The 17,377-nt window shown below is 25.9% G+C and overlaps 1 protein-coding gene across 4 annotated transcripts in view; it reads right to left on the bottom strand.

The window, feature by feature from the left end:
- Positions 1-10,052: 10,052 nt before the first annotated feature.
- The window catches only part of LOC122510001 (mediator of RNA polymerase II transcription subunit 13), a 72,508-nt gene continuing 65,183 nt past the window's right edge, over positions 10,053-17,377 (bottom strand). For 2 of the 4 annotated variants that reach the window (XM_043624373.1, XM_043624375.1), the window contains exons 10-16: positions 16,033-16,325; positions 15,338-15,529; positions 14,848-15,192; positions 12,470-12,808; positions 12,091-12,372; positions 11,551-11,822; positions 10,053-11,442 (exon numbers count right to left, since the gene is read on the bottom strand). In XM_043624373.1, the coding sequence (XP_043480308.1) occupies positions 11,310-11,442; positions 11,551-11,822; positions 12,091-12,372; positions 12,470-12,808; positions 14,848-15,192; positions 15,338-15,529; positions 16,033-16,325 (1,856 nt within the window). In that variant the 3' untranslated portion in view covers positions 10,053-11,309. The remainder of the gene's footprint in view (positions 11,443-11,550; positions 11,823-12,090; positions 12,373-12,469; positions 12,809-14,847; positions 15,193-15,337; positions 15,530-16,032; positions 16,326-17,377) is intronic. The other 2 variants (XM_043624376.1, XM_043624374.1) reach the window with 2 other exon arrangements.

Genomic DNA, 17,377 nt, shown 5'->3' with positions numbered 1-17,377 from the left:
TTTTAAATTATTTCTAATCAACATTTAAGTTTGGATCAAACATAACATTTTTAAACATATTCTTTGTTTAAACCAAAACAGAAAATATATTTGAATTAAACACAATTATTCAAACAAATATTATTTTTGAATCAAAGCAGTAGATATTTTCTATATATGTATGTATATTGGGATCTCACGAACCGATTAAGATTTTTAAACTCTTATGGTCTTAAGTTAAAGATAAAACTTAAACCTATGTAAATTTCAAATTTTTTCTACAATTATTAAAAAATATGCCAAAGTTGAAAAAACTTCAAAAATAATTTTTTTTTTTGTAAATTTTTTTGAAAAGTTGACTAAAAAATCAATATTTACAATAAACAGGCATATATTATTAACTTTTTTAGAAATTTAATTTAATTAATTTTTAATGTAATTTTAAAAAATGTTGACCCCTCGTTTATATAGAAAACTGCACTATTTAGGGGCCAAAAATCGGTTTTTTATTTTTTAAAGTATGAAGTACCCTTTCAATCATCTTGCAAAAATATATGTTACTCTTGAAATGACTATTATTTTATAGAAAAAAAATGGCGGTTGTGCAAAAAAAATTTCAATAAAAAAAATGTTTTTTAAAAAAAAATTTTAAAAAAATTTTTTTTCACTGACTTTTTACTGACTTTCTTTGTTAGAATTTGGTCGAAAAATTTTTTTTTATTAACTTTTCATATTGTATTGTACAAAAAAATTTTTTTCATGAAAATCGGTTCAACCATTTCGGAGGGAAAAAAAATTTTTGAATTTTTTTGAATTTTTCAAAAAAATTGTATAACTCAAAAACAAAATTTTTTTTCGAGTTGAAACTTGGTGAAAATAAGTCTCATAATAGGTCAAAATTATTCCCTAAATATGGACCCAATCCAAGAGGGGGCCATTTTTACATGCTTATACTGCTACGGCCTTTTAATTTTTTTTATTATTTATTTATACCTGATAGTGATAATATACAGAAAAATTTTCCTAAAAGTCCCAAGATGGGTCGATTGAGTTTAAGGAGTTTAAAACTTTTCGCTTGCAAGTTGCTCGTGGGCTACGCTACGCTCCTATAATTTTTAACCGATGTGAGTGTTGAATAACGAAAAATTGTAGGATATAGGCAGAATCGAACAGTCAATTGTAAAAAAATCAAACTGTCAAGCGTAGCGTAGCCCACGAGTTGTTTGTTATTACACAAAATTTAAGGAAACAATTAGAAAAAAATATTTTTTTGAAAATTGTCAAAAATACAAAATTTTGAAAATTTTTGTTGATTTTTGACAAAATGAGCTGTTCAACGAACTCAGTCTTCATTTTGATGGACTAAAGAAGTCCACCAAATTGCAAGTCGATTCATAAAAATTTACTCAAGTTATTGTGGAGACAAAATTTTCTACAGACAGACAGACGAAACTTTATCTCTAAATCAATTATTTTTAATAATTTTCCTAAAGTTCTTCGGGAATTCAATTATTTAAATACAAAAATTCAATCTTTTATAACAATTGTAACTGTAAATGTTTATAATATTTTCAATAAATTGCAATAAAGAATTTCTTAAAATGAATATTTTTTAAATGTTTTATAATAATTTTTGAAAGATGATATAGTTTTTCAATTATACAATTGAAAAATTTTCTAAACAATTGAAATTTGGTAAAATCTACGAAAAATATAAAAAAAATTATCAAATTTTATAAAAATTTTAATTATAAATATGAACATGACTTCTCCGAAATTCTAAAACGTCGAAAAAGAAAATTTTAATTTATTTTGTTCGAAGATAATCAAAAAATTATGATAAAACAATTTTAAGAAATAGTTTTTTTTTAATATTCTTATGTATTTTTCGAAAATAATTGAATTTCTTAAAAAAATTTTTGTATAATTTAACGAACGCTTTGCGCTCAATAAACTATTGGGCGCTTTGCGCTGTAAAGAATATAATATCATATATCTTGAGCGCAAAGCGCTCAAGCCCAATATTCTCTACAGCGCAGAGCGTTCAATCTTTGAGTACAAAGCGTCCAATATTGTTTAATTCAATTATTTTTAAAAGATTTCACTAAATTTCAATTATTTTAAAAGATTTTACCGAATTTCAATTGTATAATTGAAAAACTATATTATCTTTCAAAAATTGTTTTAAAACATTTTAAGAAATTGAGCTCCCGCGTCCAATAACTCGATCTGCGCTTGAACTGAAAAATTCAAGCCAGTCAAGCCGTCAAAAAATGGAAAAAAATAAAAGTAGGAATTTTTAATTTTAAAACATACTACCGTATAGAGCATAAAAATGCGCAACTTTTTTGTCTTTGATATTTTTTTGTGGGACTTTTATTTTTAATAATAATGGACAAAAACAGAATTTTTTTATTCTTCAATTTCATTGAATTTCAAAACATAAATCGACTTTTCTCAAACAAATCTGCATGAAATTAATTAAAAATTGATATACTTACGTACCAGGGTCTACTGAAGACGATAAAATGATTAAAACATTTTAAAACATTAATTGTAAAATTATTTGTTAATGTAAATAAAGACCTGTCGGTAAATACGTTTTCTCAACTTTGAAGAGAAAAAGTATGCGGTGAACTTTCGAGTTGACAAAACTTCCAGTGAGACATTTGTTTATTAACATGTCAAGAAGTTTTTTGGAAATTTTTATTTAAATCGGATGAAAAATAAACAAGATACATAATGTTTAAAAAAATATGCGTCGCGCGGAGTTTTGACATTTTGACGCGAAGTATTCAGGCCTATACTAGAAACCTTTTATCCACTCTTAAATTTTTTTATTAGATTTGTGGAAACAGTAACATATTTTTTCATTACGGAAAAATATCGTTTGTAACTAGTGCTAGCAGTTGCCAATTTTTGAACGAGCACTTTTTTTTAAAATTCTTTTTTTCTAAAAAATTTGTTAATACTGTTTGGTTTTTCAGACCAGATTAAAACATTAAATAATAAATAAAAATGTTACACTGAGAAAACATACTCGATTCAAGTAAAAAAATAATTTTAATTGATTTTGATTAATTTAAATTAGCTTGTAAGCTTAATCCTAATATGTGGACGTCCACATGAAAAGGGCCCATTTTGGCACTATTGGAGTTATATATATGGGCGTATTCCTGGCAAAATTTGGAAAATTTTGAGTGGTCTTAGAACTTTCTTGGTTGAAAATTCGCTGAGTTACGGAATTTCAAAGTTTAGAACTCCAAAAACCTCATTTCGAGAAAAACATAATTAAAGATTGCGATACCAACTAATTGTTGTATTTCTGGTTCTTCTTGGAAGTTATTCAGATAAGAATTGTTTCCAGTTTAGGGCACCTTGAAGATAAAAAACCAACAGGTTTTAAATTTTTAGAACCACCCCCTCCCCTTAATTTTGAAAATACGATAAATCGACAATATGGGCCCTTTTCTAGAAAGGACAGTTTTTCTATTAAAAAACCATTTTTTTACAAGATTAATGATTAGGTTAAATTTTATTGTGACATTTGAAAAAAAAGAATAGATATTAAACTTATTAAAAAATTTTTGACAGTCTCTATTATGAAAAAATTGACGCAATATCCAAATTTTCATTTCGCCAATTACGAAAAAAAAGACTCTAACATCAATATCTCTGGTTCTTGTGGGAAGTTATTCAGATAAGAATTGTTTACTGTCCAGAACACCCTAAAGATGAAAAATCAAGAGGTTTTAAATTTTTCGACACCACCATTTTTAAAATACGGATTACTTTTGCAAATGACCGACAAAATGGGCCCTTTTCATTTTTCTAAAGAACCAATGAAATCAAACAGTTAAATAATCGATAAATTAATGAAAACCGCATGATTCGACTTGTCAAAACATGTAGATTGATAATAAAAAATAAAAAAAAAATTAAGATTTTGCTCCAAAATCACTAAATTGCGATTATCTCGAAAACTAGAACCGACAATATGGGCCCTTTTCATGTGGACGTCCACTCCACATATATAGAAAATATCTACTGCTTTGATTCAAAAATAATATTTGTTTGAATAATTATGTTTAATTCAAATATATTTTCTGTTTTGGTTTAAACAAAAAATACCTATGTTTACAAATTTTATGTTTGATTTAAACTTAAAAGTTGATTTTAAATAATTTAAAATCAACCATAAATTACGTTTGAATTTAATATATTATTTTTATAAATGAACCAAAAAATGTGTTTGAATTAAACTTACATTTATTTGACTGTAAAGCAAAAATATTTTAAGTTTGGTTTAAGGCGTACTTGCGTTTGCGAAGGCAAAAAATAGGTCCCACTGTAATGTTTTTTTTCACAGACATTTTATTTAAAATATTAAAAACGATTTTTGCACCTTAAAGTACATTATAAAAACTACAATAAGAGAAAATTGTTTCGTTTTTTAACCGTTATTTCCGATTCGTAGAGGGCCCCAAAAATTGTCGATCTCAAATTTGTAAGAGTTTGCGGTGCCCCGCATAGAGCCTCTCCTGACTGTCTACAATCAAAAAAACAAAATTTATTCTTTAGTATACATTAATACTTAGTGGACGTATATAATGAAATTAAAAAAAAGTAAAAAAAAAACGAAAATGCGGTACTTTTAAAGTCAAAAATTCAAAAGATCAAAATCATCATTTCTTAAAAATTGACTTTAAAAGTACCGCATTTTCGTTTTTTTAACTTTTTTTTAATTTCATCATATACGTCCACTAAGTATTAATGTATACTAAAGAATAAATTTTGTTTTTTTTATTTTAGACAGTCAGGAGAGGCTCTATGAGGGGCACCGCAAACTCTTACAAATTTGAGATCGCCATTTTTGGGGCCCTCTACTAAGCGGGAATAACGGGTAAAAAATGAAACAATTCTTTCTTTTTGTAGTTTTTATAATGTACTTTAAGGTGCAGAACTCATTTTTAATATTTCAAATAAAATGACTGTGAAAAAAACATTAAATTTCAATTTTTTTTTTTTGGCGACACTTTCAAACTAGAAAGGCATTATTGAAATCTACTGTACTTAGATTAGAATTTTTGCACTTACTGTAGACGCTCCATTATATTTAATATAATATTTAATTTAATATTAGGCGCTACTTTTGTTCTTTTTTGTATACTAGACGACAATTGCGCGCCAACAGTGTTTCGAGTTTGACGATGAAAAATTCATTTTCAAAACATAATTAAATAAAAAGTTGTTCATTTCATGATCATTAAGCTTCCTCAATATAATATATACCAATTGTTTAATTTTTTATTTTAGAATAATTATTTTAAAGTGTTAAGACAAAATGTCAAAAAATACAAAATTTCAATTTTTTGTGAAAATTTAAAATATTTATTAATTCTATAAATTTTGATAAAATATATACTTTATATACATGAATCGATTCGTTTTTATGTCAGGAATGCAATTTTGACAAGAATTAATAAAAATTTTAATATAGAAAAAAGTTATTTCAAAAAATCCAAAAATTAATTTTTTCAAAAATTAAAAAATTGTTGAAAAAAATTTTTTTTTTAGATATTTTTGAAAATCCTTTTGTCTGATTTTTGGTATTCGTGACCGTAATACATCTACAAAATTTTATCAAAATCCGTCAAGACGTGTAAGAGAAAATTTGTCCACAAGAATCGGTGACATACACACACACACACACACACACACACATACATACACACACACATACATCCGGACATTTGTTCCTCTCGACGAATTATATATACTACACTTGAAAATTTGTAAAAATAATTGGTTCTAAAAAATTCGGAAATCGACATCACTATAAGGCTTCCTTTATGAGGAAGCAAAAATCAAATAATTAAACATAATTTATAAAAAATAGACATATTTATATAAAATAAATGATCATATTTTGTTTATTATAAAAAACATTTATTACATGAAGTAATACGAACAAAATCATCAAAAATTAGGCCTAATTTTATTGAAATTTACTCTCTAAATCAGAATCAGTGAAATTCCTACTTAAGATTAGTGAAATTTGAGTAAGAATCAGTGACTTTATTCTCGCGATTTGAATCAGTGGAATTAAACTGAAAATCAGTTAAAAATGACGGAAACTGAAAATCAGGAACTAAAACGAAACTAAAATTTCGAAACGGTTCTTGGTATTTATTCAAAAATAAATTTTATTTACTTATAAAATACTCATATACATTTATTTTATATTTAATTCAGGGTGTCCTGCAAGTACTAAGAAAAAAATTCCCTGACTTTCCCTTGACTCTTCCCTTCCCTTTTTTATAACAAATCTTTAACAAAAAAAAATTATTTGAGCTGGTAAATATTAACGTAATTTTATGGTAGTGAACTTAAACACTTTATTTATCATCATTATAAACCTTCTTTTGTTGTAAACAAAATATTACACACATAAAATCTGAAAAAAACAAAGATAAAATAATCTAATTATTTGTTTGTTGAAAAACCACGATCTAAAGCAGCGTTCCCATGAGATAAAATTAAAATCATTTTCACAAAGTTTTCCAAATTAGAAAAGCTTTTTGATGATGATTTCAAAAATGAAAGAGAACTAATAAACGAAAGTGATTCACTCATTCAAGTATCTGTTCGGCTGAAAATTTAAAAAATAAAAAAAATCTATTTCTTATGAAATTTAAAAAAAAATTCCTGATTTTGATTAAAATTCCCTGACCGCTGGACACCCTTATTAATATATTAATTATTTATATATTATTTATTATTAAACTTTTTTATAATATAAATATAATTTTATTTAAAACAAAAAATTGTAGGATAATAAAAAATTAATAATAAATAAATTTTAAAATACAATATACCGTCAGTTGTCAGTTTCTTCTGACCTTCTTTTCTCTGTTGGTTTATGTATTTCTTTAATAATTTCTTTTAGAATTAATCTTTTTAAATTTATAGATAATACACACTTCTCAGATGAAGCAGATAAATATACGTTTTATTATCTGCAATGAAAGACATTAGTAAAATTAATTATTTTATTAGTTATTAAAATATGTATAAAATTTTTATATTGAATTTAATCTTTCATAACATTTTTTAACATTTAATTTTAACAATTTTAAATATTTTATATTAGAATAAATTTAATATTAATATTATTTACATAAATTAAATATATAAAACTTAATCATTTAAAAATTAATTCAATTAAATTTATTTAACAATTATATTTATCTAAATAATTTCTTATCAATAATAATCAATGAAATATAAATAAGTTTCCTTAAAAAGCACATATTTATTAATTCATAATTTATTTAATTGGATTAAATCACTTTATTACGTCAATAATATATCTGAAGGAATCGCGTTAATTAAGATAACGATTTTCACGAACGTATTTCCAAAAAAGATTGAGACTATTTTTTTAAGTACTTGAAAGACGAAGATGATGAAAAAGATTTGGATAAAGGGAATATAGCCCTCTTACCCACACTACTTTTATTTTAATGTGTAAGTATATGTTCGTATAGTGAATGAACCTCTCTATTTCAAGTGTTCCACCTTTAACCACCTTCCACCTTTAATATTAATTACCGAATGATAAATCCCCTTTCTTTAATTAACTTTATATCTTCATTCAACTTATTTCATAGATTTTTAATAAATTCTTAAAGTTTAAATTTTTCTAAAAAATGCTACTATTAGGTCACTTACCTTATTAAAATATATTTCGACTTCATATTTATGCTCTCACAAGAAATTGTCAAAAATAGAAGAGAAATGACAATCTGAAAATGACAATTTATGAAAAAATTAATGCTATCAATAAAGTATTTGATAAATGTATATGTTGCAATAACTTATATGAATGGAAGATTACAATGAGTATATAAATTATAAATCTTAATGAAGATTTATAAGAGAAATAAGATTTTTGTCAAAAAAAATAAAAAATGAAATTTTTATACATAAAACATATAAGTTTCCTGCAAAGTTGCACTATAAATAGTTCAACTTTTCAATGCAAACTTGCTAAAAAATATTGCACTGTGGGATATTTTTATTTTTAATTAAAAAATTATTATTTAATTTATATGTTTAAATTTTAATTAAAAAACTAAAATAAATTGGAACGTATCAAGTTTGTAGTATAGGGTTCGTCCATATATCACGTGGACACTTTTGGGGGAGGGGTGGTTTAAAAAAGTTAGAAAATGTCCACGATCCAATGTATTTTTGTGTCCATAAGGGGGAGGGGGGGGGGTCAAAAATCTTTGAAAACTATCCACGTGGTATATGGACGACCCCATATTAAACTCAATTTTATTTTCTACAAAATAATAGACAAATAAAAATTGTGGGTATTAATATTTACCTACTAGAATAAAGGAATAAGAGTTTGAAAACCGAACATGTACTGGAATAACTTTCTTTAATTAGATTTGTAAGCGACACGTACTCAAAAAGAAATAAATTGAATTATTATATTGAATGTTGTCGAGACAATTACATATTAATATTTACATGCGTTTTATATGATTCACATGTTTTGAAGTCATTCATTTTTTAGAATTCGATATAGGGATCAGAATTTGAGAAATTTCATTCATTTTTTTTAATCTCCAGTACGAGAACATATTTTTGGAACATTCTTAATTAAGTGTTTGTTATATGGCTCGATCAATTTATGTTATATGTAATATATATTTGATTGACATTGATTGTGTTTTTAGTAAAAAAAATTTATCCAGCTAAGAACTACCTACTGTGGAAAGTAAAAAAATATACAAGTCACACCAAGAAAAATCGTTCAATATAATATAAAAATTTAATTGAAGATCAATTTTTACATAAGTGATCATATTCTGTATAAAAAGTTTCAATTTCCTCATTTTGTAATTAATAATTATAATTCTCTTTTAAATACGACTAATAGTACCAAAAATTTAATTTTGAACAAAAATGTCATTTATATATTATTTTACAATCCAGGGTTTCTTGTAATACTATTTTTTATCACAAACAAGTCAATCTCATAAGTGAAAGTGAAAAAAATAGAACATATTTATAAATCTCTGAAAATTAATGACAATCTTAAAATTAGTTTTTCATTGAAAAACATTTTATTATACGCATTGGGATATTATGTACTAAACTGTTGAATAAAAATCTCAATTTTAGTTTCGAATAAAAATATTTTAAGACAATATCACTTTTATTTTTAAAAAATGATAAAAACATAAAATATCAAATTTAAAAAAAATGTGAGTTCTATATATAGTTTCAGATCTTTTTCTTTATTAACTCTTTCAGACTCAGAATATTGTAGAATTTTTTCGAATTCTAATTATACAATAATAAAAGTATAAAAAACGTAGTTATAAAAACATCAAGAGTTTAACATTTAGTTTTTTAAAAATTGTTATTAATTTAATAAAAGTTTGTTCTAATAACGAAATTTTATTTAAATAATAATAAAATTTCGAATAAATATTTAAATTAAAAAAAATTGCATTTTTGCTAATAATTAATAATATTACTATTACTAAAAATTTTTTTAAAGAGTTAAGTTTTAAAATTAGAAAGAAATTTTTAAATTGAGAAAATGTAGTTAAAAGTTTATACTGAAATTTATAAATTTGGGATTCATTAAAAATAATAGAAATTAAACGCATTAATAATGAAAAAGGACGTTTCTATGAAGAAAAAATGTTTCTAATCTGAAAGAGTTAAATTAACAAGCAATTTGCATTATTATTATTATTTACAAAATAACTCTACTTATCTGTTCGCATCGCAATATAACAGTATTCAACAATATTATAAGTAATTAAAGAGCGCAATTAATTAATATCGTTGACCCCAATTCGAATGAAGATGATTGTTTCGAGTGAATGAAATACGCGGAACAATGAAAATATTTTCGAATTGGAGTGAACACGATATATGCATGTAACACAGTATAAAAAAGTTGTGCAAGTAAAGTCATCAGAATAAAGGTAGGATTGAAAGTGATGGAAGTGTCGTAAGATATTCAGAAAGGATCTGGTATGTAAATATATACACGTAAAATTGTATTTTGTAATATTAATATAATAATAATAGTAATATAATCCCAATAATGAAGTACTACCCAAGTAATAAATACTATAGATACAGAGTGAGTGAGTGAGGGTGAATGTGAGTAAATTAACTAATGGGGCTTAAAAGGTTCCTATGTACAAGTCAACTTTGTACTATGCAACTGACGCAATTGGCCACCTAGGCTTTCAAGCAGACGCACTTTTCTCTCTCTCTCTCGCTCTCTCCTTTCGCGATTTTCTTCCTATTTATTTTTTTAACTCTTACTGATCTACTTGACTTTTTGTGCCCTCATCGCCTCTCTTTCTTCCGTTCAGTCCGCTTAATACATAATTACCTAATCTCAGTGACAATTCACTTGATAAATTATTTAAAAACAATATTTTACACTATAATGGATATATGACGTTACTGGATTTTAATAGAATTTCTTCAACTTCATTGAGAAAGTAACAGTACGGATCTAAGAAACATAACGCAGACCCAATACTGTGCACGCGTATTACTTATTAATCATAATTATACTTATCACCAGGGGCTTGTACGAGGCTTGCATTCATTAAAAAAAGAAAACTACTATAAGTTTATATCATTTATAGATTATTTCGAGTAATGTAAGATCATTATCATATTGATTGGAACACTAGTAATCATAAAAACTTTTTACAAAATCTAATATACAATTAAAAACATTTGGATACATAAACACCTTAAAATCTGATGTTCAATTCATCTATCTACTGTAAGAGAGCCTAATGCGAATTCAAAATCACACCCACAGTTATCCATACGTACCATACATACATACAATATTTTGAGAGAAACGATTTCTCGTCACGTTCCTACCCATTCATTTTACAAGGTTTTTTTTTGACATTTACTAATTGCTTTTTTTAACGTAATTTACGTTAACAATTATTTAAAAAAAAATTGTTTAACCTATTCTAATTGTGTGGGTAAGAAATGTTTTACAGAAATGAGCTGTGCTTTGATTGCTGCATTTCGAAGTCTATTAACCACTTTCGATGATACAGTAGTACAATAATGATAAATTACTCATGTGGACTATCAATAAACGTTCAGTATTTTTATTATAATCTCTATGGTCAAAATGACGGTAAAGATGAGGCGTATGAAATAAACTTCTCTCGCAAAGCCCCAAGTGACGGAACAATAATAAGTGCATGAGAAAAGTGCGCATCTTGCGCAACATCAAAAGACATTGTTGGTCAGACGAGAGCTGCTGCTGTGTGATAGAGTTTCATTAGTGCTTGAACGTGAACAGGCAAACATGAAAGTCTATCCTTCGTGTTTGCATCCACTGCTAACCAAGAAAGTGCATTGTACCCTTCTAATACGTATCTGAAAAGAGCAATAAAGGCGCAATAAATATTTTATTTCTCTTCATTTAATTTAATTTAATTTAATTTCTTTAATTAAAATGAAAACACTTGAAAATACGACACTAACCTTAATACATCGGTGGTATATTGTGAATCAAGTGGATGAGCAGTTAGAGCACTTTGTTGTTGTAACAAATCGTCACTATTCTGTTGAATTGCAGGACTATGTAGATGAAGCGCATTTTTCAAAAATACTGGACAAACTCCTTCCAAATGAGGGCACGCTGCCCAAAACCAAGAAGGCATACTACCAGTTGGAGCCGTTGAAACCAAGTATCCAAGAGCCAAAGGCTGCTGTAAAAGTGTACCAACTTCTTCCGCTTGCTCAGATGCTGTGACCTATAAACATTGATAATTGGCATGTGTAATTAAGAAAATAACTTTCAAATACCAACAGAAACATTTATTATTTTTATTTCAGTTTATTTATTAACTGATTAAAAATTTTATATCGTTTTTAAGTAACAATTTTATTTATAACGGCAAACATAAGATAAAGTCAAAACACAATAGTTTCTTAATTTGTTGTTTCATTCGATTAAAATTCCTTGACTTTTGAAGAAAATTCTTTAAAAATAATTGAAAAAATGATAGACATTTCACTTACTCTTGGTGTGTTGCACTGAAATGGACTACCAGGACCGTCATGATTTCCTAATCCAGAACCCCCACCTTCACCACCGAGTGGCGACTCTTCCTGACGATGAGGACTTCCACTTGGACTCGGACCTCCACCAGCACCAGCTTCCGGCCACACGTTAAATATATCATTAAAGTCTCCCATTCCCTCCATCCCTTCTGGCATATCGTCATTCAATGCGGAGAATAACTCTTCATCTCCAAGTTCTGGACCATTAATATGTTGCTCTTGGAATGCAGTTTGAGAAGACTGGAGAAACCAAAATTCAAATATTTAATACAATTTTGTTTTAAACTAAAAATATTAGAAACATATTAGAAAAATCTGAAAGACAAAATTAACTTACTTGAGTAGTAGCTGAAGTTGGAAAAACAAGAATATGAGTACACGTTACATCTTGCGGAGTAGATAACTGACAGTTAACCGATGCCTGACTAAATCGTTCGTCAGGAGTAAACTGATCGGCCATTAATCTCAGAGTTGAATCCGGCTCTAATGACACTAAGCAAGCACTAAGAACACATGGAGCTGCGGTAGGATATAAAAGACTGCATTGTCCGCAAATTTCCTTTAAATGTTTCGAGGCCTTCAGAAGAGATTTCCTCGAAAGCAACCAACTCCAACCTTTTAATTCACCATGTCCTATGCGACCTATTCTTCCCACAACCAATCGCCACGGTTGGACCTTGAAAAATCAACATTTTTTTTTATTGCAAATTTATATATACAACGCCTCTGTTTCTTTAAAGGACTTCTAAAATAATCCAAAAATTAATTTGCAAATCTTTCCAATGGTGTTGTTTAGAGTATAAAAAATCAAAATTCAATTATTTTCATAAATAATAACATTCTTTGCAAGAATTCAAATATTTTTATAAATAGTTAAATTCTTCGTAGGAATCCAATTATTTTCAAAACATTTTATTAAAATTTCACGAAAGGATTCAACTATTTTCCTAAAATTTTGATAAAATTCTTTGAAACAATTCAATTATTTGTATAAATTGTAAAATTCTTCGCAAGAGTTAAATTATTTTTATAAATAATAAAATTCTTCTCAGGAATTTAATTGAATTGTGTAGAAAAATTTTAATACAATTTTGAAAGATAATTGAACCTGTTGGAGAAATCTTATTAAAATTGTATTGAAAATAATTGAATTCCTTTGAAGAATTTTCTTACTTATGCAAATAATTGAATTCTTGTGGTGGATTTTACAATTCATAAAAAATAATTTAATTGTTTCCAAGAATTTTATCTAAATTTTTGAAAATAATTGAATTTTTTGATGGAGTTTTATCAAACATTTTGAAAATAATGATATATTTAAAAAGAATTTCATCGAAATTTGCGAAAATAATTGAATTTTTATTAAAATTCTTGAAAATAATCGGATTTAATTAATATTATTTTTTAAAATAATTGTATACTTCCGAGAAATTTTATTAAAATTGTATTGGAAATAATTGAATTGTTCTAAAAAATGTTATTATTTATGAGAATAATGAAATTCTTGCGAAAAATGTTATTAAAATTTTTGAATAATAATAAACAAGAATATTTAGGTAATATTAGATTTATGTACTTAATAAGTGAATTCTTTAAATTTTGAATCTGTAATGATTTAAAAATTGATGTTTATTCTTGAAAATATAAAATTTTTTTAATTTACAAAATAATAATAAATGGAATACCGCGTTCTGCGCGTATCATGTGCTAGTTATTAATAAACACGATTACATTAAAAATTTTAAATAAATTCTTCAAAAAATTCAATTACTTTCAAAATTTTCAATAAAAATTATTTAAAAAATTTCATTATTTTTTTTAAAAATTTTAATAACAACATTCTTTGAAAGAATTCTATTATTTTCATAAATAATAAAATTTTTCGCGAGAATTTAATTAAATATTTTTAAATTTTTTGATAAATTTTTCACAATAATTCAGTGATTTTTAATGCCTTAATTTTAAAATTCAAAATATTTCAAAAGAAAAATTATTAAAAAGTTAGAAGACAAAGAAGCAAACAAAAACTAATTTCAAACTGCGAATAGATTCTGAAAAATCAAGTCTTATAAATTTTAAAAAATTTCAATTTTTCAAGAAATTAATTTTTGTTGAAAATAAAAAAAATGTAAGACAGTAAAAGTTATTTATTTACATTTTTCTTAGTGTAATCAAGTAAATTCATTTACACATTTTTGTAAAAGGATTTTTTTCATACTCGTTTTTAATAAAAATTAGAATCACAAAATGGCATAAATTTTTACTTATAATGCAATTCAATTGAAAAACAAAAATAAATTCAATATTATTATAAACTGGTCGTCAATAAGGTTAAAAATATTGTTTTAGTTTCAATATTCTTAAACGTATGTTAAATTGTGATTGAAAATTGTATGTTCATTTAGGAATAGTTTTATTCTTTGTGTAATTTTATGCAATTTGAATATTGTTTGTTGTTAATTTTTAAATAATTCTGATTATAATTTGCATTTGAAAATTTGGGCACTGCTTGCTTTCAAAGTAAGCATTTAATCTTTAAATTTTAATTTCGATGAAAATTTGGCTTTGCTCTATTATAAAATTAAAATTGTCTAAAAAGGCATTTTAAGTCCGTGGTTAATAAGGTAAATTAAAAACGTCTACTTTACTCCCTAGAATTAGAGAAGGTTGATAATTTGATACTTAAAGTTGAAAATGAAGATAAAGATAACTTACCCCCTGTGACATAACACCAAGAATGAAGTCCATCAGTTTTTGCAGACCAATACGTCTTGCGGAAGCACGTTTTCTTCTTTTTCGATTTGGAACGTCAATGTTAATGGCGGTGTTTTCGAATATTTCTCCACGATCGTCCGTTGCAACAGCCAATAACAATGATTGATCTTCGCTCAAACAGTAGCTCAAATAAAGCACAGCACATTCTTCAGGGCCAGCAATTCCAAAAGATTCCGGTGCCTCGCTTTTTGCTCTCAGCGGTGCGAGAACATATGCCGGTGCGTACAGTCGATAGGGTGATTTATTTCGTTCCTGATGTAGAGTGGCAATAGAATTACTAAGTGACTGAAAACCATTTTTCACTGGCTAATCGTTTTTAATTCATTACTTTCAAAAATTTTTTTATTCTTTATTGACAGCCAATACTAGAAAAATTCTAAATTTCTAACGATTTCAATAACATTTTGTAATAAGAGGGAAATATACTTACATCTTTACTTTTTAGGAAAAGATCGGCAGCGGCCGCAGTGCCGAAACCAGTAAGACTTTTAACAGTTGAATTATGATTGAGAAGACGCCGACCTTGCAAGAAGACAGTTAAAGCTAGGGCTCGCATTTCCTCCTGGATTTTTAGTTTTTCACGAGCTCGGCCCAATTCCATTACACTTTCTAAGGATATTAACTGTTAAATCAAAAAGTCAGAATTATTATTCAACTCTTCCAATTAGTGGAACTGGTATTGTTTATTTCTAGAAGATTATTTTTTCCGTTTTAAAAATAAAAATTATACTATTCGAAATTTAATTTTTTTTTTACTTTTTTGATACTTTCTCTGAGGCTAAAGCTACTTTTTTATTACTAATTTTGTCTAGAAACTATTAATTAATTAACATTAATTTAATTTACAAAATTACTAAATTCCGAAAAAGACATGAAAAACGAACACTAATTTTTCTTTTAAATATTAAAATAATGTAATTTTCAATAATTTGAAAAAGACGAAACAAGTCTTAGAACTAATTTTCTTTTTTTAAGAAGCAAATTTTGAATTATTATTTTAATTTTAAAAATGTTGAAGACTTTTTTTTTAAATATTGCTCGTTTTGTACTTTTGTTTAGTTTATTACTTCACTTCGAAACCTGTAATTATTAAAAAATGCATGATTAACCTGAATGCATGATTACCTGAACGTTAATATTTGATCTAATGTTTTCTGGCATACTCCGAACTGCAGCAGAGTATGCTCGTAGTAAAGCTAAAATTGCAAGCCTTCGACGATCAACATTTTCGGTGCCGCCGAGAGAAAATGGATCAACTAAGTAAACAACAATAGATGGAGGTTCAATTTGCTCGTCATCAGGGCCAATTGTTGCAGAAGCAGCAGTGGACGTATTTACAGAAGTTGGCGTTGTGTTGCCTATTGTTGAATTTGCATTCGGAGTTGCATTCGGAGTTTCACTGCGTGCATTTTCTCCTTCTTTGAAAAACAAAATATACATATTTATAAATGAAAATAGAGACAATTATTATTCTTTAATATACTAATATTCAAAATTTGTACCAGAGATGACATAAAAATTTTATTTCATTTTTCTCTCATTTCCAGACATAATTTTTACTTTTTCTATTATTTACACAATACAAATATAATTGTTCCCGTTATTAATTAAGGTTAGGATTTAAAAAATACTGATAAATAATTTTTGAAAAATATTGTTTCTATGTACAACCCTAAAAAATTTTGATAATTGAATACACAAAAACATATTTTTAATATATTTATTTGTGAATAATTTCAATTGTAAAATAAATTGAATCGAAAAATTCAATAACTTTCGAAATTATGAATTTATATATTTATATCCTTTAATTTAGGAAGGACAAAGAAAATTATAATTCAAAACATTTTTAAAAGTAATGAAATCAAATCCTTTCAAATAGATAATTTATTTCAATGCAATTTGACAAAACTTTTAATTGTTTTAATTTTTAAAATTATTTTCAAATGTCTTCAAAAAAATTTTAATTGCAATTTTTCAAAAACCTACTTTTTTAAATTTCTAAATTCAATTATTCATAGCTTCAATAAAATTTTTGTTAAATTTATTGTTATTATTATTATTTATATAATATATTAATAACTTTTTTAAATAAACATTTAAGGGTCAAACCATTTTATTTCGCCTAATGTATTTTTGACCTTTATAAAAAATGTCAATACTCAGGGAAAATATTCTTACATGTTCTGGGATGACGAAATGAACAATGATTTGTAAAAAATAATTACATTTCGTATAAAAAAAGATGTTATAAATTGAGAGTACATGAAAAAAGGTTACATTGACAGACATTACAAAATATTTAAAAAAGGAGTAATCACTTTAAGAAATATAAAAAAAGCGATTGATAGGTATTTATTTTCAAAGACTGAATTTGTGTTTTAAACTTGATAAAAGTATCAAATAATTTATAATAAACTGTAAAATATGTTATTTAAGTTTCTGTATGAAATGTCAAATATCGATCATA

Source organism: Leptopilina heterotoma, unplaced genomic scaffold (genome assembly GCF_015476425.1).
Source record: "Leptopilina heterotoma isolate Lh14 unplaced genomic scaffold, ASM1547642v1 Lhet_65, whole genome shotgun sequence".
In the NCBI taxonomy this organism is placed as follows: domain Eukaryota; kingdom Metazoa; phylum Arthropoda; class Insecta; order Hymenoptera; family Figitidae; genus Leptopilina; species Leptopilina heterotoma.
Note: the sequence above shows the minus strand (reverse complement) of the source record. Positions and strands in the feature narration are given on the sequence as shown.